Source organism: Engraulis encrasicolus, chromosome 22, assembly GCF_034702125.1.
Source record: "Engraulis encrasicolus isolate BLACKSEA-1 chromosome 22, IST_EnEncr_1.0, whole genome shotgun sequence".
Classification (NCBI taxonomy): domain Eukaryota; kingdom Metazoa; phylum Chordata; class Actinopteri; order Clupeiformes; family Engraulidae; genus Engraulis; species Engraulis encrasicolus.
In genome coordinates this window covers 36,412,448-36,435,140 of record NC_085878.1, presented here as the reverse complement: position 1 = coordinate 36,435,140, position 22,693 = coordinate 36,412,448, and the positions used below count along the sequence as shown (strand labels likewise).

The 22,693-nt window shown below is 43.7% G+C and overlaps 2 protein-coding genes across 7 annotated transcripts in view; one reads left to right on the top strand and one right to left on the bottom strand.

Annotated features, from left to right (window-relative positions):
- Positions 1-1,800: 1,800 nt before the first annotated feature.
- Positions 1,801-10,703, top strand: dkk3a (dickkopf WNT signaling pathway inhibitor 3a). Of its 2 annotated transcripts, XM_063187817.1 has the most exons (7): positions 1,801-2,660; positions 2,954-3,073; positions 3,401-3,475; positions 5,018-5,110; positions 7,009-7,153; positions 8,811-8,967; positions 9,604-10,703. In XM_063187817.1, exons 1-7 carry the CDS (start codon positions 2,355-2,357, stop codon positions 9,689-9,691), a joined length of 984 nt encoding a protein of 327 aa, XP_063043887.1. In that variant the 5' UTR covers positions 1,801-2,354; the 3' UTR covers positions 9,692-10,703. The 2 variants fall into 2 exon arrangements, with proteins under 2 accessions (XP_063043887.1, XP_063043888.1); XM_063187818.1 differs by lacking the exon at positions 5,018-5,110.
- Positions 10,704-10,799: 96 nt separating this feature from the next.
- Positions 10,800-22,693, bottom strand: part of usp47 (ubiquitin specific peptidase 47) — a 39,965-nt gene continuing 28,071 nt past the window's right edge. For all 5 annotated transcript variants that reach the window (XM_063187810.1, XM_063187812.1, XM_063187811.1 and 2 more), the window contains 11 exons: positions 20,120-20,235; positions 19,672-19,791; positions 18,248-19,259; positions 17,036-17,211; positions 16,848-16,928; positions 16,380-16,495; positions 15,231-15,349; positions 14,586-14,716; positions 13,654-13,701; positions 13,405-13,535; positions 10,800-12,925 (listed from right to left, as the gene is read on the bottom strand). In XM_063187810.1, the coding sequence (XP_063043880.1) occupies positions 12,751-12,925; positions 13,405-13,535; positions 13,654-13,701; positions 14,586-14,716; positions 15,231-15,349; positions 16,380-16,495; positions 16,848-16,928; positions 17,036-17,211; positions 18,248-19,259; positions 19,672-19,791; positions 20,120-20,235 (2,225 nt within the window). In that variant the 3' untranslated portion in view covers positions 10,800-12,750. The remainder of the gene's footprint in view (positions 12,926-13,404; positions 13,536-13,653; positions 13,702-14,585; positions 14,717-15,230; positions 15,350-16,379; positions 16,496-16,847; positions 16,929-17,035; positions 17,212-18,247; positions 19,260-19,671; positions 19,792-20,119; positions 20,236-22,693) is intronic.

The following is a 22,693-nucleotide window of genomic DNA, read 5'->3' as shown; positions in this document are numbered from 1 at the left end:
CCCTACCACCTCAAAACCATTCTTCTTGTTGGGGAGGGGACGGTGGACCAAATTAGATGGAGTGACTGGGATGTCTAGGAGCTTTAGGTGGCACGTGGATACAGTGATACCAAAGTGTGCACTGCTGGAGCATAAAAATATCCGCAGCTGCTCTGCATACAAATGTGCTCTGATTTTTAAAAACGACAGAGCCTAACGTAAACACCGCGGCGCGTGGCAACTAATGCAACTCGAAACACTGCAGTAGACTAAATCTGTGTGAACAATTGCATAAATAACGAGGTAAGGTGTAGTGGCAATGAACATACTGTGGATATTTGTCTAGGGCTGTCCTATAATCCCATCATAAATCATGTGTCGTTTCTTTTCGGGGTTCAAAACATACAGAAGCAGCAGTGTGAATACAAGTATTACACACACCGCTACTATCCAATACCATACATTTAGGCGTAGGACAGACTTGCAAACAACTTTGGCCATGGGCAACTGACTGATTTAGTCCCAGCTGACATGTCCCTGGACAGCAGCCGTCCAGCCCCTCTGCTTTCTCAGTTCCCATATGACAGAATGGCTGACTGACATCTCACGCAGGCTTTACTTGGACAATGCGCATTCCAGGACACCTAGCAGCAGGTTTTTGACCTTTGGTCTCCAGAGATATGCTTTTTTATGATACCTCTAGGCCATGTTTCGAGTTAGCCACTGTTGACTCCTCTTATCACCGAGGAATTAGTACGAAGTAGTACGAATTTAAATGGTAAGTGGGTCGGTTTTGCAGGCTACAGTTTCACCATACCTGCTGAACTCCTGGTTCATTGATGAGTTGGTGGTCGAGCATATTTCGGGTTTTTGGTAAACAGCACCACCAAGCGGTGCGCAAAGGTATTGGCGCAAGGCAAAGTACAGAACTTCACGTTGTTCTCTCTCCATCAGTGATGACTGTCTTGCAGGGGAAAACGAATAATCAAATTCAACATCATTTATAACAAAGAGTCTGCTTCAAACCTAGACCTTAGACCTACTCAAAAGTGTCAATTTGTTTGCGTAATGGCGATGTTGGCAACACGCTTTCAAATAGCACTTAGGTCAGTGTTTCCCAACCTTTTTTGTCTTGTGTACCCCCTAAGCATTTTCGTTGTGCCATGAGTACCCAAGTCATTTTTTATATCGCTTTCTCTGTCCCAATGTAACTAAGCTCCATGTATTTGTTAAAATTATATTTTTCCAAGTACCCCCTGCAATGTGCTCGCGTACCCCTAGTGGTACACGTACCCCTGGTTGGGAAACACTGACTTAGGTGACCAAAAAGCCAATTGTGGGCGTACATCTGTATTATATTGAAATAGACTTGTAGCTGACAGACTGAATCACAATCTAAAATAATCCATCCAGTAACATATTTGCACAAAGTTATATGCCTAATCACTGTTGTTTGAAATTACAAAAATAAATGTCGATCTCATAAAGTATTTTATAATCATGTTGCATCAGGTGGAGCGCCAGCAGCCTATACCAAAATTTAATTCACAAGCCATCTAATTCAACTTTATCAACCTTCACTAAATTTCCTGTATGCGAGCGCAGGAGGTTTTATGTGTTATTTGCAACTGCGATTTCTGTGTTATTTGGAACTGCGTTATAGTATCCCACATACACTCATTTACAATGACTGAGTAGCATTTTGTCTGAATATTATCTGAAATGATGGCACATCACTGGATAGGTTAAGGCCTTTTGGTCAATGCCACACGATGGCGATCTGAGACCATAAAACAAATGGCCAATTAGGTACAGGTAAGATGTAGGTTATGGACAAATGATATGAGTGAACCCGTGTCACTGTGATTTCTCTAACCCAGCTGTTAAAATGGTACAAAAAGACGGTATGGCCGTGTTTAATTGAGCAAATGGAGACAGTTGGAGTTTAGTAATATCAATAGGTTATGTTCCAACATGACATCATGTCCACAACAGTAAACAAGGGAATCCTGCCTGGTGCGGCGAGGGTTCAACGTGGTAGCGGAACTAACCACAAACTAAAATTCAAAGCATAAACCATGGAACAATAAACACTACTGAACTTGCCCTGATTAACAAGTTTAAAAAAAATAAAAAAATAAAAACATTTTCATCTTCACTGTCTGCGTCATACCTTGTCAACAGCCAGTGTTTTCCATTAGCCTAACACAGTCCCTAGACCAAACTTAGTCTTCTGTTTTGTTGTTGTTATCCTGTGGTTGAGGTGCTGCTGAGAAAACAGTTCACAATTTTGCTGTTTCATCGGAGTCTCTCATCCCCTGTCCTGTTGGCGTCTTGCCAGGATTGGCACAGCTGGCTTCTTTCGCGATGCCCACATGACAGTGTTGCTCTCCTCAGAATCCATTTCCCGGTACATTAGGAAGACCGGACCTAGAGGACAAGCTCCATCAGAACACGCACTACAACACTGCGACGAGATGATGTTCTTTTTCGCTCTCAGCTTGTGTCTGGCCGTCGGACATGGTATTTTACCAGACATGCCAACAACTGTGGATTCGAACGTTAACATCACGCTCGAGGCGAACGTATCCCAAGGTCACGCGACGTTAAATGACATGTTTCGCGAGGTGGAGGAACTGATGGAAGATACGCAGCACAAACTGGAGAACGCCGTACACCAGGTTGGTCTGTAATGTGCTTTGTTTAGGCTACCTAAATGGACATTATGCTTTTAAAAATTATCTTTAACAGAAGTCGTTTTACTGGCTACATGTGTGTAAGTAATGCCACAGTTTTGAATCTTTGTAAGTGGGCCTATGCCACATTATTTGTTAAGCAATCTACCCATGCATGTTTTTAAACTGTATAATTATGGGAAACAATGAATTACTGTGCAAAGGAGGTAGGCTATGCCTGTCCTTATTATTAGCCTATTATGAATGTTGCATTGCCTTAAGAAGACTTTTTGATGCAGATAGACAACGAGAGTTCCAAATCCATCAGAGATGCACAGGGTTACCACCATGAAAACATCAGTGAGACTGTGGCTGGAAATCAGTCCACTCCAATTCCACTTATCAAGGATGCTGAGAAGGTAAGTGTTATCTAACTTCTTGAACTGAAAAAGCTCTAAGTTCATTGTTATTCCTCAAGTCTGCAAGACCCATTATAATAGCCTAAAAAAGGGACATGAGGCTCATGTAGGCCCATAGTCCTGTAGCCAAACATGTTGTGGTTTTTATTTTAATAGATTTGAGCAGGTGTCCAACACCACAGCTGGTCGACAAGTACATTTTGGGAAGTGAAAAAATATATGTGGTTGTAAATGTAATATACATATAGGTTTATTGAACTGTTATCAGCAGTTCATTGCTCTAGGTGCTTTTCTGATGCGTTTCTGTTTCTATTTGTCCTCACTCAGGTGACTGACAATGCAACTGCAGAGCCCCACATTCCCATGGCGATCCAGACCAGCAAAGAAAATGATGTCAATCACGTGAGTGTTTCTACTCTCATCCCTCTGCTTGGAAACAACGGCATTACTCAAGTATAAAAAAAACACTACATAAATTCATTATTACACTCCTGATGATGATATTGCAGTATAGAGGTCGGCCAGCCATCCTGAGGTGCTAGGGTATCTTAGCGTTTCAGTCTTGTAGACGCCACACTGAGACACAGGACACTCTCTGTCAGCTAATTCCCCACCGCTGATACCTCTTAGCTAGAGCCTACTCATGCCTCCACGCTGTCCTTCAGGGCAAACCGCTGTGTCATCACTCACAGCACACTGATGGAAATGCTCAGTCAGAGTTGACATAGGATGTGATGTATAGGCTTGTATTCTGAAGCACAGAGCCTGGCAGACAGTTTCAGTTCTCATTGAACATGTTGAGGTGCTTTGAAAATGGGAAAACTGGTAAACAATTCACTTGATTGTCTTACAATTGTCAGTGTAGTGGTTAGCTTTGCCTATGATTTGGCTGTGTCATTGATGTTTTTCTAGTGATAGCGAAATTCATCTGGGCCCATCAGACAAATTTTATGAACAGTGGTTTCCTCCCATATCCTCATTGAGACATGCCTTATTTATGAAGTAATATTGCAGCAAAGGGGAGAAACAACATATTTTCGTAACTACATGTTTGGATCAGCAGCCTGTTCTTGTTTCATATTTAATGTCTTGGCTAGCATTTTCAGGTCACTAATGGCTTCGATAAATAATGTTGAGAGTGAGACCCTATAGTTTAGCACACAGGGGCTTGGTTTTGGAGTTACCGAAAGTTTGAGGGCCCTGATATGATGTGTAGCTTCTCTGTAGATCCTCCATGACACCACTAAGCACTTGGCCTGTCGTAAAATGTTTAATTTACAATTTCAGCACTGCGTTGAAATTTTGCAGCTGATAAAGATGTGTGCACAAGTGATGCGTTGTGCATATAATGGGTCTAAGCTGACGTTCCCATTACCAACCCAGCAGATGTTTCCTATTAGACAACCACAGCACAGGGTCAGTGTGATCATAGCTCCAGATTTAAGAGGTGTGTATCATCCATGTTGAGGAGGAGGCTAGGAGAAGATAGCTGTGTCAGCTAATGATAACCCATAATGACTTGGGAATGCTGAGTGCGCACCCAGATAAGCATTGAGCTCTGAGATACAACATCTGGATGCAGTCATTTTTACTGCACACCGGGAGGATATAACGGTTAAAGGCCACAACACTGAAGGCCTGTGAGGTTATATCAACTATGTGAGGCTCTTTTATGAAAATAGAACTATCACATTGCCTTGGGAGTCTGAATATAGGTTTCATCAATCTTAAAGGGTGCATAGAAGGGTTCTAAACATGAAATATTACTGGGATGCAGACGCAAATGTTACCGTCATCTCTGAGATTACATTACATTGCATTACATTACATTGCATTTGGCAGACGCTGTATAACCAAAGCGACTTTCAAAAGAGGACATAATCGCTCTGAGATGCTCTGCGTTCGTCCCTCCCCCTGTCCCTCCCCTCCCCTGTGTCCTGACAGGAGTGCATCATCGATGAGGACTGTGAGAAGGGCACCTACTGCCTCTATGAGACTCACCGCTCCCAGTGTCTGCCCTGTAAGGAGCTGGACAGGGTAAGGCTACCTGCCACTCACCATGTGGTGCTCACAGGAAAGACTGAGACGGCAGTTTTTTTTATGTGAACTGTAAAAATGCAGGCAGTTGGTTGCAGGAGATCTAAAAAAGAAAAATCACGTAGAATAGAACGGTGCAGATTGTGCAACTTTATGGTGCATCACTTGAGCTCACTGTTGTGGAACAGTGGATGATTCCTCATGATAAATAAATGAGCCGAAGAATAGAGATTTTTGCCTGGCTTTTGCCTTTCTAGGGATATTACAAGCTTAGAAGTGTGCTGAGTTGTATTTTTTATGGGACCAAAAAGCAGCTGTGTGAGAAAACACGGGGCTCAGAGCTTATTCAGTGGGACATGTTTCGCATCTCTTTTGGAGGCTGCCACGCTGCTAAAAAGAGAACACTGATAGCCCAAAGGCCCTCCTGCACTTGCACTACCCCTGCCTTGTGAACAATATGATGCAACCAACTTTGTCTGCATCAGGACTGCATTGCAGTGCAAGCCACAAGTGTACTTGTAATCAGATATGGACGCGTGCTTTCCCTGCACTGACCTTCGCATCAGATCAGAGTGCAGTGCTGGGCTAAATATGAGCAGCACCTCTGGTGTTTTCTATTGACTCACTCACGTGCCGAGGGAAGCAGAAGAGACGAGAGACTTGAAGAGGAGAGGAGAGGAGAGGAGCAGGGAGGGAGAAAGCAGAGCTGAGGTGCTGCAGATGCTAGTCGTCAGTAGCAGCAGTAGCAGCAGCATGGGGTTTGGGGATAGGGGGTGCTGATGAGGAGGGAGGATGCTGCTGCCCCAACCAGGATGGCATGCTATTGCTGCACCTGTATAAAACAGAGTTTCTCACATGAACAAGGAATAAAGCTGAAAACAAATTCAAGAACAAGAACTCAAAAGCAGATTTAAGATACAAGATTCCAGATGTATGGAGTACATGCATTGTTATTACTGTGCCGTGACTCATTATGCTTGAATAAGCTTGGGAGGATAGGGGGTGCCGTAGGATGCAGAGGATGCTGCTTTAATGAGGACAACTTGCTGATGCGGAGGTAGCTTCTTCTGTATAAAACAGCATTTCTCACATACACAAGACACTAAGCTGAAAACAAATGTTAGATTCGAGAGTCATTTATTCCATGCGATTATGGTTGTATAAGCATGAGACATGGGTACACGATCAAGAAGATGGTCAGAGATCAGAGGGTGTCCGGTTCATATCCCACCCATACCACTCCCTACACCTCCATCCATGGCTGAAGTGCCCTTGAGCAAGGCACCTAACCTTCACATTGCTCCAGGGACTGTAACCAATACCCTGTAAATAACTGCAAGTCGCTTGGACAAAAGCGTCAGCTAAGTGTAATGTAATGAAACAATGTAATGCCATCATGCTTGTATAAGCATGGGGTTGCAGGATAGGGGGAGCTGTAGGATGGGGAGGATGCTGCCTTAGCCAGGACAGTCTGCTATTGCTATGGGGCAGCTGCATCTCTACTAACAAAGCAGATCACATACACATACAAGACATTAAGCTGAAAACAAAGGTTAGATTGAAGATTATTGTGTCATTATGCTTGTATAAGCATGACAGTAGGCTGGAATGCTGTAGAGTAAAGAGGAAGCTGCCTGAACTAGGAAAGTTCACTGATGATGTGGCAGCTGTACCTGAGTTTTTCCACATACACAAGACATGAAAACAAACAATATTTTGATGTATCTTGAGAGGAACTCATGAGCTTTATATCTGAAGTGAAAGGCAATACGTGTTTATCGGACTGACATAATGGTGTGTGTGTGTGTGTGATAGAGAGAGAACCTCAATGGAATTCTTATAGAAATATTAACTGTTGCCATTTTGGTTTGTGTGTGTGTGTGTGTGTGTGTGTGAAGTCATGCAGCAAGGATGAGGAGTGCTGCTCGGGACAGCTGTGTATCTGGGGCCAGTGTGCCCAGAACGCCACCAAAGGAGATCGGGGGAGCATCTGCCAGCACCAGAGCGACTGCAATGGTGACCTGTGCTGTGCTTTCCACAAAGGTAATTGGTTGCGTACCGCTTGTACAGTATATCACGAAAGTGAATACACCCCTCACAGTTTTGCAGATTTTTGAGTATATCTTTTCATAGGAAAGCATTACAGAAATTTCACTTTGACACAATGATTAGTGACCTTTTAACAACATATTTAACCGCTTAGATTTCTTGTTCACTCAGAAAAAAACTAAATACAGCCATTAATGTTTGAACATGTACTCACAAAAGTGAGTACACCCCAGATTAAAATCCGGTAGAGAAGGGGCTGTGTTGGCTCGAATCGTCTCGAATTGAAACGAAATGAAAAGGGATGAAAAGGGAGGTCATCAGTGTGCGTTTCAACCTTTCTTTGCATTGAACTTTTACATTTTGAGTCTGCATCTGGCTTAAATAGAATCCTATCCTAATAGAATGCAATCCTATGGAGAATATCAGGATCTGCTTCAGTAGTCACAGTGCATGATGACATGCATGTTTCTTTTAGGTGTATTTCAGATTGCCAATGTTGACAGCATTCATGCATCCCCAAACCATGTCAGTTCCAGTACCATGCTTGGCTATGGAGAGGATTCACCATTTTTGTAAAACTCACTTGTTTACCACCACACATGCTTGACACCATCTAAAGCAAATTTGTTTATCTTGGTCTCAAGAGAGATGAACAGACCAAGGATATGGATCACTGGAACCATGTCGTGTGATCTGAAGAGACCAAGATAAACAAATATACTTTAGATGGTGTCAAGCATGTGTGGTGGTAAACAAGTGAGTTTTACAAAAAAGGTGTATCTTCTTCCTCGCCAAGCATGGTAGTGGGACTGACATGGTTTGGGGATGCATGAATGCTGTCAACATTGGCAATCTGAAATACACCTAAAAGAAACATGCATGTCAACATGCACTGTGACTACTGAAGCAGATCTTGATATTCTCCATAGGATTGCATTCAAATCTCAAACCAATCTATTTAAGCCAGATGCAGACTCAAAATGTAAAAGTTCAATGCAAAGAAAGGTTGAAACGCACACTGATGACCTCCCTTTTCATCCCTTTTCATTTCGTTTCAATTCGAGACGATTCGAGCCAACACAGCCCCTTCTCTACCGGATTTTAATCTGGGGTGTACTCACTTTTGTGAGTACATGTTCAAACATTAATGGCTGTATTTAGTTTTTTTCTGAGTGAACAAGAAATTTAAGTGGTTAAATATGTTGTTAAAAGGTCACTAATCATTGTGTCAAAGTGAAATTTCTGTAATGCTTTCCTATGAAAAGATATATTCAAAAATCTGCAAAACTGTGAGGGGTGTATTCACTTTCGTGATATACTGTACATGCCAAAACCTGAATGGTTCATGTCTCCACATCTGGTTTCTTCCTGGACAAAACAGACTGGAGTTTCAGCTGAAACGTCTGTTGTTAAGTCACAAAAAGCCACTGGTCTACCATGTGTTAAACATTCAACATTTGTTTTTCATTCATTACATGCTTTTATTTGTCTTTGGTGTTAACATAAAAGGCCAATTTAATTGTCTTTGAGGACAAAAATAGAACGAATAGGCTGTGGACTTAAATTAGCACTTAAGACCAGCATGGAGGTCCAATAAACTTTAAGTTATAAAGCCATAATTGTCTTTATGTTTCCCCATGCTTCTCAACAGCCCTGCTTTTCCCTGTGTGCAACTCCAAGCCAATGGAGCGTGAGCGCTGTTTCATCTCCACCAATCACCTGATGGAGCTCCTGTCCTGGGACATGGAGGGGGAAGGACCAAGGGAGCATTGCCCCTGTGCCGGAGGACTGCAGTGCCAACATATGGGGTATGAAGCCTGTTTGAGATTCTCATTTAAACACCCAGTTAGAAAGAACAGTAGAATGTTCAAAAAATATTTTGAACGAACGCCTTTGCAAGTACATTTAGTCATGGCTATTTCTAGTAGAAACGTGTTTCACGTGAAATGTACCATACGCAGAGTTTTAATGCCAGTGCTCTCATGAGTTAATTACCGGTATGTATAGTGACCCAAAAAGGCTGTCATAGATTCCAAAATGTATTATTTTTGACGAATATTACCTACTACACTGAATGACTTTAACAATAAGGCTTGCCACACTGCTGAATGGAGTAAAAACAGCTACTACATCATGTGTGAGGAGAATTCGGGTTAGACACATGACATCAGATGTTTCTTGTACATGGCTTCTTACGAGTCCTTAAAGCCATTGGTGTCGAATGACTCAGTCGATGACATACAGTAATCAGTGTAGCCAGATTGGGTGGTTTCCCGTCCAATTGGGCTGCTTAGGACAGCCACATTTCAGCTGTTTTTTTTCTGCACATTTATGGCCATAGAAATCAATAGAATTTGCCTCAAATTGCATGGGATTTTTTTGGCTGGAAATCATCAGTCTCATCTGGCCACCCTGACAGTAATGCCTGCTGTGTTCTCTTGCAGCCGGGGCTCCTTGTGTCTGCAGCCTCAGAACTCCAGTGAGGAGGAGCTGACCGACACCCTGTACTCCGAGATCGACTACATCATCTGAACACACAGACACCAAGCAAGTAGACACAAGCAGGCAGACACAGTCCCGTGATGGAGCTCTTGGTAGGTTAGAAACTTCAGCAGAGTGCAATCCTATATCCCCATATCGATGCCATTTCACATTCCTAAAGCAGAGCAAATCAGAGCCCTTATGAGAGAAGACTTCAACCCAGCTCTAACCTAAACCGCAACACCTACTACAATGACCACACCATATACCGATGCCAAGCCCTTATTTGAAGTGAAGTACTGCTGCAGTGTGCTCATCGTTTAGATAATTAATGCTGTAGATAACCTGCTCAGCACTTCCCTCATATTAACACTGGAGTTCATTTCAGTAGCCTCAGCCCAAAGCCTTAATATGGAAATCCCCCCCCCCCACCACCCAAGTTATACACGCTCATTGTATTTATCAGAATACCATGTAGTCCTAGTAAGATGTATTTATTTATTTATTTATTGTAAATGGAAGGTAACCCGCTTTAAATAAATGAAAGTGGCAAATGTCATAAGCAGTTCAAAAGCAATCAATGTCGATCAGTTCCAGTTCCTTCTATTTCCCAAAGACCAAAGTCCCACTGTACCTCAGTCACAGCTTACTAATACAAATAAAGTATTAATGTGTTCCAATGGATTTCTTCTTGATTTTTTTTTTGCATGAATAAATGAAAATCATAAACATTGAAAACCTTACCCAGTGTAAAATGACTCTACAGCTGCAGTATAGTATTGTTAACCTGTTGAAGCCTGTTTTTTATATATATAAAAAGGTAGGATCAGTATTACCATTTCTCGCATCATGCATTGCACAGAACAGTTTCTTTGTTTCAAACATTTGTTGTAGTCATCTTACAACACTAAGACAAAGAAACCAGTCACATGCAGATTCTTCATCATACCTTCATACTTGTATTACTATTAAGTGACTTTGTTTTAACCTCAAAAAAGCTGTCCCGACCTCAAGGGACTTTGTGTATTGTAGCAGAGAACAGAGACATTCAATCAATGAAAACCAGCAAGTTTCCACACTACATCCATCTCCTGCAGTGCTCAAAAAGGCTAAACACAATAAAAGGTGTGTAAATGAAGTAAATAAAAACCAAAAGGAGGAAATTTATTGTCTCTTTATTTCTGTATTGGCATGTCTACTGTGAACAGCTCGTGGCGGCACAAGGAGCCCGGTGTGGTTGCCATGGTGCTGTGAAGACGCGGTACCAGGCTTGGGGAAAATATGTGTATGTGTGCGTCCAACTCAGTCTGCTGTTTCATTCAGTCTACATAAAGCGGCAGCAGCGGTCAGCCTAGTTTTCACTCCTCAGCTCTGGATACCTGCATCTTTATAATCCCCCCCCCATCCCGTATTATCCCACCCCAACCAATCAACACAATCCCCAAAGCTCAAACACCCCTTAACCAGCTCCATTCACATCGTGCACAAAAGAAAACAAAAAAAACACAGGCGAAATATTCTACAAGAAACAAAGGTTAAATACAGACCTAAAAATGAAAATTAAAATGTGTGCCAGATCACGCGCCAGACTCCAATGTCATAATTAAGTCTGCTGTGAAAATAATTTACATTTGGAACGAAAAACAAAAGTAAAAGGTCCAAACTGAAAGAAAAAAAGGTGATACATGATGTCATCTAGCTGGTTTGTGAGTCTCTGTGACCCCAGACGGTTATGCAGACTACTTATGTACCAGTACTGAGAATGTGTCCCCCTGGATTAGGACGTTGCTGCAGTTAGGCAGAAGTACTCCATTTTGTTTAGAAACACTGAAGAACTTAACGCCTGCAGAGGTGACCGAGTAATGAAGGGACTAGTCGACCCCCAAACACCCAACGCAATGCAACGCAACCCCATGAAGGAGAAAGAAAAAGGAAGAAAAGAAAAACAAAAATCAGACAATCAAATGTACAGATAAATGGGAAACAGCCATGGTGGGATCTGGGGGCTGGAAAGCACTTCACTTCCCATCATATCACTCTTTAGAAGTTGAATGATCTAAGAAAGAAGAAGAAAAAAAAATCACCCAGAACATTTCATTGAGTCAGTGAGCTTGCCTGTGAAGCGACAAACTGTGAAGTCTGCAAGTCTGAAGACAGTGGGGAAGTCATGGAGAGCGTAGCGTGTAAGACCGTGGCTTTGCAGGGGCATAGCATGGGGGCATCACCAGCTCCAGTGGTCACTCCAGTCAGACAGATAGACGAAGGGGAGAGAAAGTGCACACACACTGAGAACAAGTTGGCCTCCATCCAGGCCAATGGTGTACGTCCTGTGAGAAGACACAGCATATGTGGAAGGAGACATAAAAGGTGCCAGGGTGGGACAAAAAGAATGAAAAGACAGCAGACAAAAAACCTTTGATGAGGGAAAATAGAGCAAAATGGAAAGCGAGAGATCAGCAGAGATTGTGAGAGGGAGGGGAAAAAAAAATATTCAGAAGATCTCAGAATGGGCCCTCTACACCACCTGTCCACCACGCTCTACATCCAATAGGGCTGATTTGTCAGATGGATGGTCTTCGATTTTATTTCATTTTTTTGTAGGTTTTTTTCTTTTGTTTTCTGATTTGATTTACAAGTGAATAGCTTTTGCACATCCCTTTCAACTTTACAGTACAATAAACTATAGTGCACAATAGTTATTATCAGAGCCACTCTATACCCCAGCCCGCCCCTCTCACCCCCCTCCTGTGAGTTTTTTTTCTTTTTTTGCAGTTCAGGGTTTTTGGAGGGCCGTCAGCTCAGCCAGACAGCACTGGTTACGTTGATTCAACGTGGGTCCCTCCTCCGGGACGCAGGCGGCTGGGCAACGCTAAACAGCGGCAGGCAGGCCAGCGGGGGGGAAAGGAACAAAAAATAAAATGTTCATATTTTTTTTGTCTGGGTTTTTTTTTCTTTTTCGTTTTATGTTTTAAAAAATGGAGACAGGTGTGAGAGATCGACAGAGGGACAACAGCTGGGTTTTTTTTTAGAAGGAGACAGGAAGGCTGGTTTCTCCTCAGCCCGTCCTTCTTCTCTTTCTCCTGCTGCTGGCTCCAGCTCCGGTCTCGGTGCTAGTCCTGTCCTGGGTCCTTGGCGGGCCCGCCGTCCAGGTATATCTTGAGGGCCTTCTCCTTGCGGGGCGAGTAGCTAACGCGGTGGCCCGTCTTCAGCAGCCGGCTGCTCTCCTTTTTCATCAGCTCGCTGCGCTCCTCCTCAGACAGCTCCTGCAGCTCCTCGCTACTGTCCCTGGGGGACCGGAGGACAAGTACAAGGTCAACGGGGTAATGCAAAATGCAGAAACTGAAGACAGCGAAACCATTTCCAACTGACTGACGAACTGCTGATGTGCACATTAGGGCTGTCCATGACCAAGGATTTTGTTGGTCGACCAGTGGTCGTCATTTACTCCGACTAATCGACTTTTTCCCTCCGCTGCGACTAATCGACCAATGGGTCGACTAGAATTTTTTTTGGTCGAACAACGATTAATAGATCATTTGCGGACAGCCCTAGTGCATACAACTTCAAGGGGGGGGCAGGTTGAAAGATTGAACTAACAAATCAGATAGAAAAGTGCTGGTTTGAACAATTGTACAAGCACAATTTGGCCTTAAAAACACTTACAAGAACACCAAAATTCAACTAAACCTCAGATCCAAATAATACAAGACCCTAGGGCGAAAGGCAACAGAAACGACCATTTCAGCCTGAGTATGTTTGCTTACCTGTAGAAGACCACAGCTCCATCGTCACAGATGTAGAGAGGCCAGACATTAAGGGTGGACACTTTGGGGTTCCAATCTAAGTCTTGATGTATCTCCAACACCGAGATGTCACAAGGAAACGTTCCTCGGCCCTATATGGAAGCAATAGAAATTAATATTTCTTCCGGGAACACGGAATATATTAACAGTACTACATTGTGTTTTGGTCACAACAAAATCTCAAAATAATATGATAAAACGCCCTCATACCTTGGCAAACTCCAGGTTTTCAAGGGAAATACCACTCAACTCACTGAGCTGTAAAACAAAAGTGATAAAAAAAAGCATCAATGACTGCTGAATGCATTCATAAACAAGCAAGTGCAATATTAGCTCCCTCTAGTGGTGATGTCTTGATCAGTCTGTTTCCTCAAATGACAGCATTGGAGATGAAGATGAATCAGCACACTAGAATCAGCAGCATTAAGCATGCATCACAGGGACAAGGTCACAGGAAAAGCTAAAAGTTCGGTACAATGCTAACAAAGATAAGGACGTAGCAAAAATAACTTCACAGACCTGATTTATGACATGAACAAACACACACAATAACACCTCTAGGCATAGTCATACAGCCACAAAAAAATGAAGAGATCACTTTGAAATGTTCAGTTTTTCTGATTTTTTTTTTACAATGGACAGCTATGTGTTTGAGTAAAACAAAGATTGTTCTTTCATTTTATAAAATACCGACAACATTTCCTCCAAATTTTGAATGAAAATATGGTCATTTAGAGCATTTATCTGCAGAGAATTACAGTCAAAATTACACAAAAGATGCAAAGTTTTCAGACTTTAAAAATGCAACGAAAACAAGATGTTATGTAATCTAATGTTAAACATAATGTTTGACTTGGGAAGAATTAAGAAATCAACATTTAGTGAAATAACAGTGGATCTTAATCACAGCTTCCATGCATATTGACATGCTCTCTGTCAGTCTTTCACATTGTTCTTGGAAATGTTGTCAGTAGTTTATAGAATGAAACAATGTTCCTTTTACTCAAACACATGCCTATACATAGTAAAATCAGGGGGGGAAAACTGATAATTTTGATGTGGTCTCTTATTTTTTGCTGTGGCTGTATATGTACACAGGTAGCCTGTGAAGGTGTGCCTGCTCCCAGTGTGGCGCACGTTACCTTCTCCTTGAGCTCGTCGACGCTGCTGCTCTCCAGCACCACCTCCTGGAAGGCCTCCAGCTTCATCTGGGCCGGCCTCCAGCGCCGCGTCAGCACCGCCAGTTGAGACATGGACTTCATCCGCTCCGGCTCTGCACAACAACACATTAATACAGAAACTCCTCAGCACTCAGCCCATCTCATTCATCTCACCACTGGTGTTAAACACAACCTCAGAAACAACCGAGAGAAATATTGGCTGGGCCCAGTGCAAGTAGCTGCTCCCTCGTGTTGTTTATGCGTTCTCTTATCTACATGACGTGGTGTGGAGGTGGGAAATGGTGGCTGTACTAATGACAGGTCCTGCCACTTAACTGGAGTTGTCCTGAGTACTTGAAACAACCAAATTTATTAGAGTCTAAATCCACTTGAGGAATTGTGTTTGTTTAATCTGTTTAACATGCTAATATGGCATTACAGTAATTGAACAAACATTAGAAACAAGAATTAAACTCATGAAATACAAAAGAACGAAGTTGACTGTGCTGTGGTTAAGTGTAGAGAAAAGAGCAGACTGTTTGGCCAGGCCATTGACATTATACTTTTCAGTCATCCTGTTCGGAAGCCATGCGTTAAGCCTGCAAAAACAATAAACATGACCTTTACCCGCCAGAACTTCCAGGAACACCTCCCAGTTACTGGAGATGTTGATGTCTTCCTCGTAGACGTGGTAGTCCAGGAACACCGTCCCAGGGTTCTTCCAGGTCTTCTTCCTGAGCCGAAACCTGACCAGAGGAGGGAAGACATCAGTTTCATTTAGTTTCATTCAGTTCATTTGAACCAAAGATTAAATTAGTAAAAGATTAATTCGTTTATTTGTTTCAGAATCAAGTCCAGTTGGAGTGCTTCCTGGAACGGCTAGTTCTTAGTAAAGATGGTACTCTTTGGTGACAGGCTTGGTTGATTTTAAAAAGTTGAGGAATACCAAGACACTCATTTTCTTTGCAATTAAAATGCCTTTTTTTATTGGGCATTGCATAATTAAAACACTTTGACGCGTTTCGGCATGAAGCCTTCGTCAGGAATGAGCAACAAAATAAAGGCATTTTAATTACAAAGAAGATGAGTGCCTTGGTATTCCTCAACTTTTTATAGTTAATTTGTTTATTTGAAACGTGAACCATGTACTAGATGAATTCATTCCAAGAAGCGAAGAGTTAACTGACTTGTGGCAGATTATAGCTAAAGGCTCATTTTCATCTGTGACAGTCCCTTGGGAAGATCAAATGGGATACAGTGAAAAGGATAAAATGCTCTTTAGCATTCAGCAGGCTCCAGACAGTAGAGCTGTAGCGTGCTAGCTAGACATGAATCAGTCATCTTCTCCAAAAGGTTAAAGCATTGACTCACGGGCTGATAAAAATTCATGAGCGAAAAACTGACGCAAACATTTTAAATTTGGCTACGTGTAGCATGAGATGACTTGATTGAATAGTAATTACATCTCGATTTTTCACCCAATAACTCCCTTGTCTATTGCTGACATTGAAACGTCATGTTGAGAATGTTCAATATAACCTTCATGAATATACACAAAGGTCCAAATTTTCCTCTCTCAGTGCATTTCACAAAGACTATTTTCATCAATTAGAAATTGATCGAATCAAATATGTGGGGCAGGGCGTTATCTCTCTGAAGCCATCTACATCCAACTTTAATCATATGAGAACGTGATTTCCGCAACGAATGAGCATCATCATCCTTCACTGATGCCGTGGAGCGTCTGACTGTGTGTGAGTCAGAGGGCAGCCTCACCGGTCAATGCTGAGGTCCAGCTTGCACTGGTCCTTCAGCAGGGGCTGCAGCTCCTCTTTGGATTGTCTGACCGTCATGCCCTTGGCAAACACCGTGTCCACCAGGAACTTACAGGGCTGGGGAAAGAATTTAAAGCATTAAATGTAACATTATTTATTATAGTGAAAATTTGTCAACATATTTCAAAGGTGAATGTTGTCTAGGTCACAACAAGTAAATGTGCTCGTCTTTCCCACTGGCTAATAATATAGCAAATTATGCCATCATCAAAAACAATGGTAAAACTTTTAGAAATGGCCACAAGGCTACTCGTTCATGTGGTTTTGTATCGCTTACATTTTTTGTAAGTGCAAGTAGCTTGTAGGCTTCACACAATGATTGCATTATACAAGTTATTATGTAATGTGCACGACTGCCTTTGACGCAGCAGTGTCTGAAAACTGTGGACTGACTGCGTTTTCATTTTACCTCGGGCTCGTTGACGAGCAGCTGATAGACCTTCACCCGGTACTCTCCTTTCTTCAAGGCTCGTCCTAGCCGGATGGTGATCTTATAAAAGAGCATAAAAATACCTCTCATTAGTGCACAGACAATGACTCACTGGCCCATTATGACGAGACACGCTGACGTGAGTGAGGTTGGGGTTAGGAACTGACCTTGTTGTCGTCCGAGAAAGAGGAGAGGGTCTCGTTGAGGCGGACGCTCTCAAACTCCTGATTGTTGGCATAGACGCGGAACACCTTGAACTGCGTGGACGTGACGCCCACAAAGGGCTCCAGGTTCTGCTTGAACGCCGCCAGCGAGATCCTCTTGTCCACGTGGACCAGGAGACCTGCAGGGCCAGCATAGCAACAGAAACATTACACTTGGCTGACGCTTGTTTATCCAAAGCGACTTAGTTATTTACAGGGTATTGGTTACAGTCCCTAGAGCAATGTGGGGTTGGGTGCCTTGCTCAATTGCACTTCAACCATGGACTGAGGAGGTATGGGTGGGATTCGAACCTGCAACACTGATCTTAAGACCACTGCTCTACCCATTAGGCCAAGGCTGCCACATGCAGACATGGCTGCATAACAACAGCACCTGAATCAGGCACCGTCACCTGGGATGTGCAGTCTTCCTTCTAAAGGACACACACAATGACCTGGCAGCAGGTGGATAAAGGCTACACAGCATGGTAGGGTTTCCCCCAGCACTTAATTACTAAGGCGGCCACCTTGACAAGAAACACCTACCACCTTGACTAGGTACCCTGAAAAGATTTCATGTTGTGAATGTAATTTCTAAAGATGCTTAACCAAAAAATATATACTTTTACCGCCCCACCACCATGACAAATAAAAATTCTGCAGGAAACAGCATGGGAAGATAAGTGCTACATGTATAAATGACAAACACTAAATAAGGGTCAATTCTGAAGAAATGCGAGGTAGAAATGTTCAGGGAATTAAGTCAAGGAGTTTAGATAAAATATGTTCATGGCTGTCCTTTGTAGCATATAATACCAACTAAGCTTACCGGTATATGCTCAGAATCTCTCTTATTGGACAACAGCTACTTCCTTTCTTTATGATCACAAACAACATCACAGGGCACTCATATGTAAATGCAGTATGAAATAGTTTGAAATATCATTATCTCTTTCCATTCATTTTCACCACCAACTGTCTCTCTGTGGCAATATTGACACCTTGAACAATGAAACTTTAAAATTCTGTGGACTCATTTTGTTGATTTGTACTACCATATTTGAATAACTCAAAGTGTGAGGACATTTGTGACTTATGTGGGGGGTTTTTGTTGAAAAATCAATAAAAACAAAAAAATAAAAAAAATACATAAATAAATAAAATCGGTTTACTCACATTTCTGTGCGTCTCCTGTGCCCTCGTCCTGCGTGTAGGGCTCGGCCCTGAAGTAGAGGTACTGCGCCTGGCCGTCTGTCTTGCTCTTGCCGTTCTCGTCGTACTCGCTGTCGGTGCCCGAGTCCTCCTCGGCCGTGTCCCAGGTCTCCTTCTTGCCCTCGTGGGCCTTGGAGCGCCGGCTGCTGGTGATGCTGTGCGAGTCCAGGCCGTTGGCCAGCGGTAGGGGCCCGGCGCCGCCACCGCCCCCTCCACCGCTGTCGGCGTTGCAGAGCGTGTCGCTGCTGTGGCTGGAGCTCAGGATGTCGCTGTCCACCGAGCTGGTGCTGCGGTCGTTGTTCATGTCCGAATCCGAGCGCTCCTCCAAGGGGAAGGGGTTGTCGGGCTCTGAGGAGGAGCCGGCCGTGGCCGTGCTGGCGGTGGTGGTCCCCGAGCTGCTGACGCGCGGCCTGCTGCTGCTGGCCTCCGACGGCTGCTGCTGCTGCTGGGTGGACGGAGGGGGGCTGGTGCTGGTAGAAGCAGCAGGAGCAACAGCTGCAGCAGTAGTAGGAGCAGCAGGAGGAGGAGGTTGTGAGGAGGTGGACGCTACTGCCGAGTCCAGCTCCAGGGCTGGGGAGTCAATGTGCTCAAAGTCACTGTGATCGGAGCTCTTCTGGCTGCCGCTGGTGCTTGCGCTGCTGGAGGCCTGCTGCTGCTGCTGCTGCTGCTGCTGCTGTAAGGACAGGTTCTTCAGCTTCTCCGTGCTCTCCTCCAGGATAGCCTCCACTGACTTCCTGTTGCCCTTGGCTCCCCCTTCCAGAGAGTCCTCAGAGTCTCCTCCACCGTTACCGTTACCGCTGGTGGTGGCAGAGGTGCCCTTGGGGCAACTAGTTCTATTGGCCAGGGAGCCTGGTGACTGCTCGGGCAGCGAGACAAACAGTCTGATTGTGTTCCCGTGGCGGTCCAGCAGCTTCCACAGGCTGGAGTCGGTGAACGTCGCCTGGTGGTCCGCAGAGTCCGAGCTTTCCACAAACACCTGGAGGGACAACAGGAGTCACAGTCAGACACGGGAACTAATGCAACCCATAACAAGCAACCATCCAAAAAACACCTACCGCTTTCTGTAGGCAACATCTCCCCCTGCAACACTTCAAATCCCCCTTGTGGGATTGATTAAGCAAAGTCTTACTGAATTCAATCAGCCAAATTATCCAGGCACACCATAACACTTTAACCAATTTCAAAATGCATGCCTAGGGTTCATCCCTGATAAACAGATACATCAAGATCAGGTGGAGATGTGATGCCTAATCTGCATCTCAGAGCAACCAAGCCTTATAATCACTGGCTATTCTGCACCAGACATCTGGCAGGGAAAAGGCAAGCTCATAAAAAGGACATAAAAAGGACTATTGTTTATTGCTTATTGGAGGCAGTAGAGGGGAAACCTTGTTGCTCCTGAAAAAACCTTCTGCTTTCAGTGTCTTGTTGGGCACGTAGAGAAGCCGAAGGTCGTTATAGCAGCGCTCCAGGACCACACGCATGGTCTCTGCAGAAAGCCCCGTGGCCTGCCACACAAACACAAAATAAGAACCAATATTGTTATAATATTATTCTTCATCATCATTATTGTTATGCATTCATCCCATTAATCTAATGTCTCACTAATTCTGGCTCTCGGATTAATTTGGCCAGATCAGATGACATGCAAGCATATATCAGAAAACTCTTTGACTAGTCGCACAAACAAATACAAGCACACACAAAACATGAGCACATGCATACAACAAAGAGCATACAGTAGATCTCCAGACAATCGCCACTGAGATAAGGGATAAGGACAAACCAACATCTGAATTGGATTGCGTGCCAGAGGGAAGGGTATGTAGGAGGTACCTGTGCAATGAGTTGCTTGAACTCTGTGACCGTCTGGTTCAGGTAGGCCCTGACGCTCACGGGAGGGGCGATGGTCTCACTCTTCAGATCCACCACGTGGACTTTCACCATGACCTCTATAAGGACACACAGGCACACGCACAAACATGCATAAACACACAAATACAGATGGTTACAGACATGACGGCCTAGTTTAGGGCATGGGTTGTGTTAGGTTTTATTGTGTGCCCACAACCTTGGGTATGGATGTACTTTGAACTCCCAGACTTTGCAGAAAGGTCAAACCATGCAGCACTGTACATACATATACAAACAAAGACGAGACTCGGGGAGGGAAATTGTACTGAAACGCAACACCCCTGTTTTAATGTCCACACACTGCTGTACATTTTAAGATCATAAGGCTGTAATTTACGACTCCGCCAACCCCACGATAAATATCCAGAAACATGAATATGTATTTGACCCAGCCCTTTGTAAATAATGTAGTTTCCACTTATTAAATAACATTCACAACCACTTGTTTGCTCAGGTGAGGGCGGACAGCCACAGCAGAGCACACTGGAATGTTCCCCTTCAGAATTACCTGAACTCTCATATAAACAGAAATGAAATTACACTGCACAGTTGGTTTCAGAGTAACAAAACTTCAGTGCTGCTGCTCGCGTTCTGTACATTTGGCTTATCTGGCATGCTTAAATCAGAGAAAAGGTACCGCACACTTTTTTTTTTTGTTCATAGGAGTGATAACACTTTGGCGAAGAGCCTAAAAAAACCTTACACAGTTCTGAATATGCGGCACCCTTTCACCGATTCAAACTTTCAAACCAGAGTCCGCTTTCACTGCTGGCCATTTGTACCATTTCATATTATCGGGTTAAGTGGCTTAGGCCTACTGAAGGCCAGTTAATCCATGAATGGGCGTGTAGGGAAAAGTAAGGGTGGGATTTGAACCCGCAACCAGCTTCTTAAGAAAATGAGGACTACATGCTCTTCCATTAGATGATATAACTCTTAACTTTACCTGGTTCACTCCTGAACCAGCTTTTTAGATGCGTCCCACGCATCTCTATAAGAGGCTTTGGTGTCCGTCCGTCCGTCCGTCCGTCCGTCCGTCCGTCCGCCCTCCCGTGATGCGTTTCTGAATTGTGATTCCCTCTTGTGATTCCCTCTTGTGTCCACAAGGTGACAGTCGCTCAGTGGAGTGGCAGAGCTCAGTTTTGGCCTGGAGCTCATGCGTGCAAACCAAAACGTCTACCATAATGGTTAGCAAACCGGCTACGCAGCTGATTGATTGCATTATCTGACACAACTGCAGAAGCACAGAAGTCTGTATGCATATTCCATCCATGTGTGCCATGTGTGCTAGCCGAGTTCCTAAACATTCACACAAAGACGTCTTCAGATAAGGAGGATAACTGTCAAGCGCCACACTTAACAAACTCTTCATGGTCAATAACACCAAGCGGAGCACAAAAAATAGGAAGGCATGAGACATTTGCAGATAGCGTTTCCTATGTTCAGTGTTGTTAGACTCCACAGCGTCACCACTCAAAAGAAACAACACCCTTTGAAGAAAACAAGAGCCCGAACACCGGCAATCCCCTGTATTTTTTTTTACAATGCTGTGAGAAGTGCAGGCAAGAGAGCAACTCGTGCTTTGAGCGTGGGTGCAGGAGATTACTCCGATACTTCGATTAACGCGAGCACAGGGAGAGTGAAGGCTGTGTTACTGTTGATCATACGCACACGCGTCTTTTAAAGGGTTTGTTCGGGGCGACCGCTTGACAGAGAGCGCGCTTTTCGGTTTATGCAGTAAATGTCTCATTGATTAGTTTATGGAACTTACGGTTTGTCTGTTACGGTCCACGAAGACAATATCCACGTGTAGTGTAAGGGATTATTTTGAAAAGACAGTAACATGTAATCAGCAATGCATTACAGTTTTTCAGTAACTTGCCCAACACTGTTGAAATCCTATGGTACTTTTTCAAATCCAGGCTTATACAGTACATGGTAGACTTATTGATAAATTTCCTTGACAGGTTATGAGGAGGCCAAGGGGGAATTTGGGCAAAAAAGGTTCAGAACGGGCATAGACGGACGCATCTGTTGTCCGCCTGTCGGACTTGTTAGTTTAGGCCCCTGGGATACGTTTCGACAACATCGTCCCTAACAAAGTTAGCAACTTATTTGGTTGCAATGCAATTTTCCATTGGAAACCTAGTGCTAAGTTGCTAACTGGTTAGCAACGATGCTTTCCAGAAATGGGGTCCTGACCTGTCCTTGTATGCCTTCTTCATAAAACATAATGAGCTGATTGAGATTGGTACGGAGGTGTTGAGTGTCCTGCTTACCTCCGGGTTTGTAGAGCTGGAAGACCTGGGGTGCATTTCTCAAAAGCGTGGTTACTAACTTCGGTAGCTACTTCGTTAGTTGCAATGCAATTTCCCATTGGCAACTAACCAAGGTTGCTAACTACTAACAATTACGCTTTCGAGAAATGCATCCCTGGTCAGGCCGTATATGAGTCCTTTAGACCACATAATGACATGGTTTCAACAGTCAGTTTTT

Coding starts and splice junctions, on each gene's coding strand:
- dkk3a (XM_063187817.1), top strand. CDS start 2,355: ATGACAGTGTTGCTCTCCTCAGAATCCATTTCCCGGTACATTAGGAAG. Junction 2,661..2,953: donor TGGAGAACGCCGTACACCAG/GTTGGTCTGTAA, acceptor TTTTTGATGCAG/ATAGACAACGAGAGTTCCAA. Junction 7,154..8,810: donor GTGCTGTGCTTTCCACAAAG/GTAATTGGTTGC, acceptor GCTTCTCAACAG/CCCTGCTTTTCCCTGTGTGC.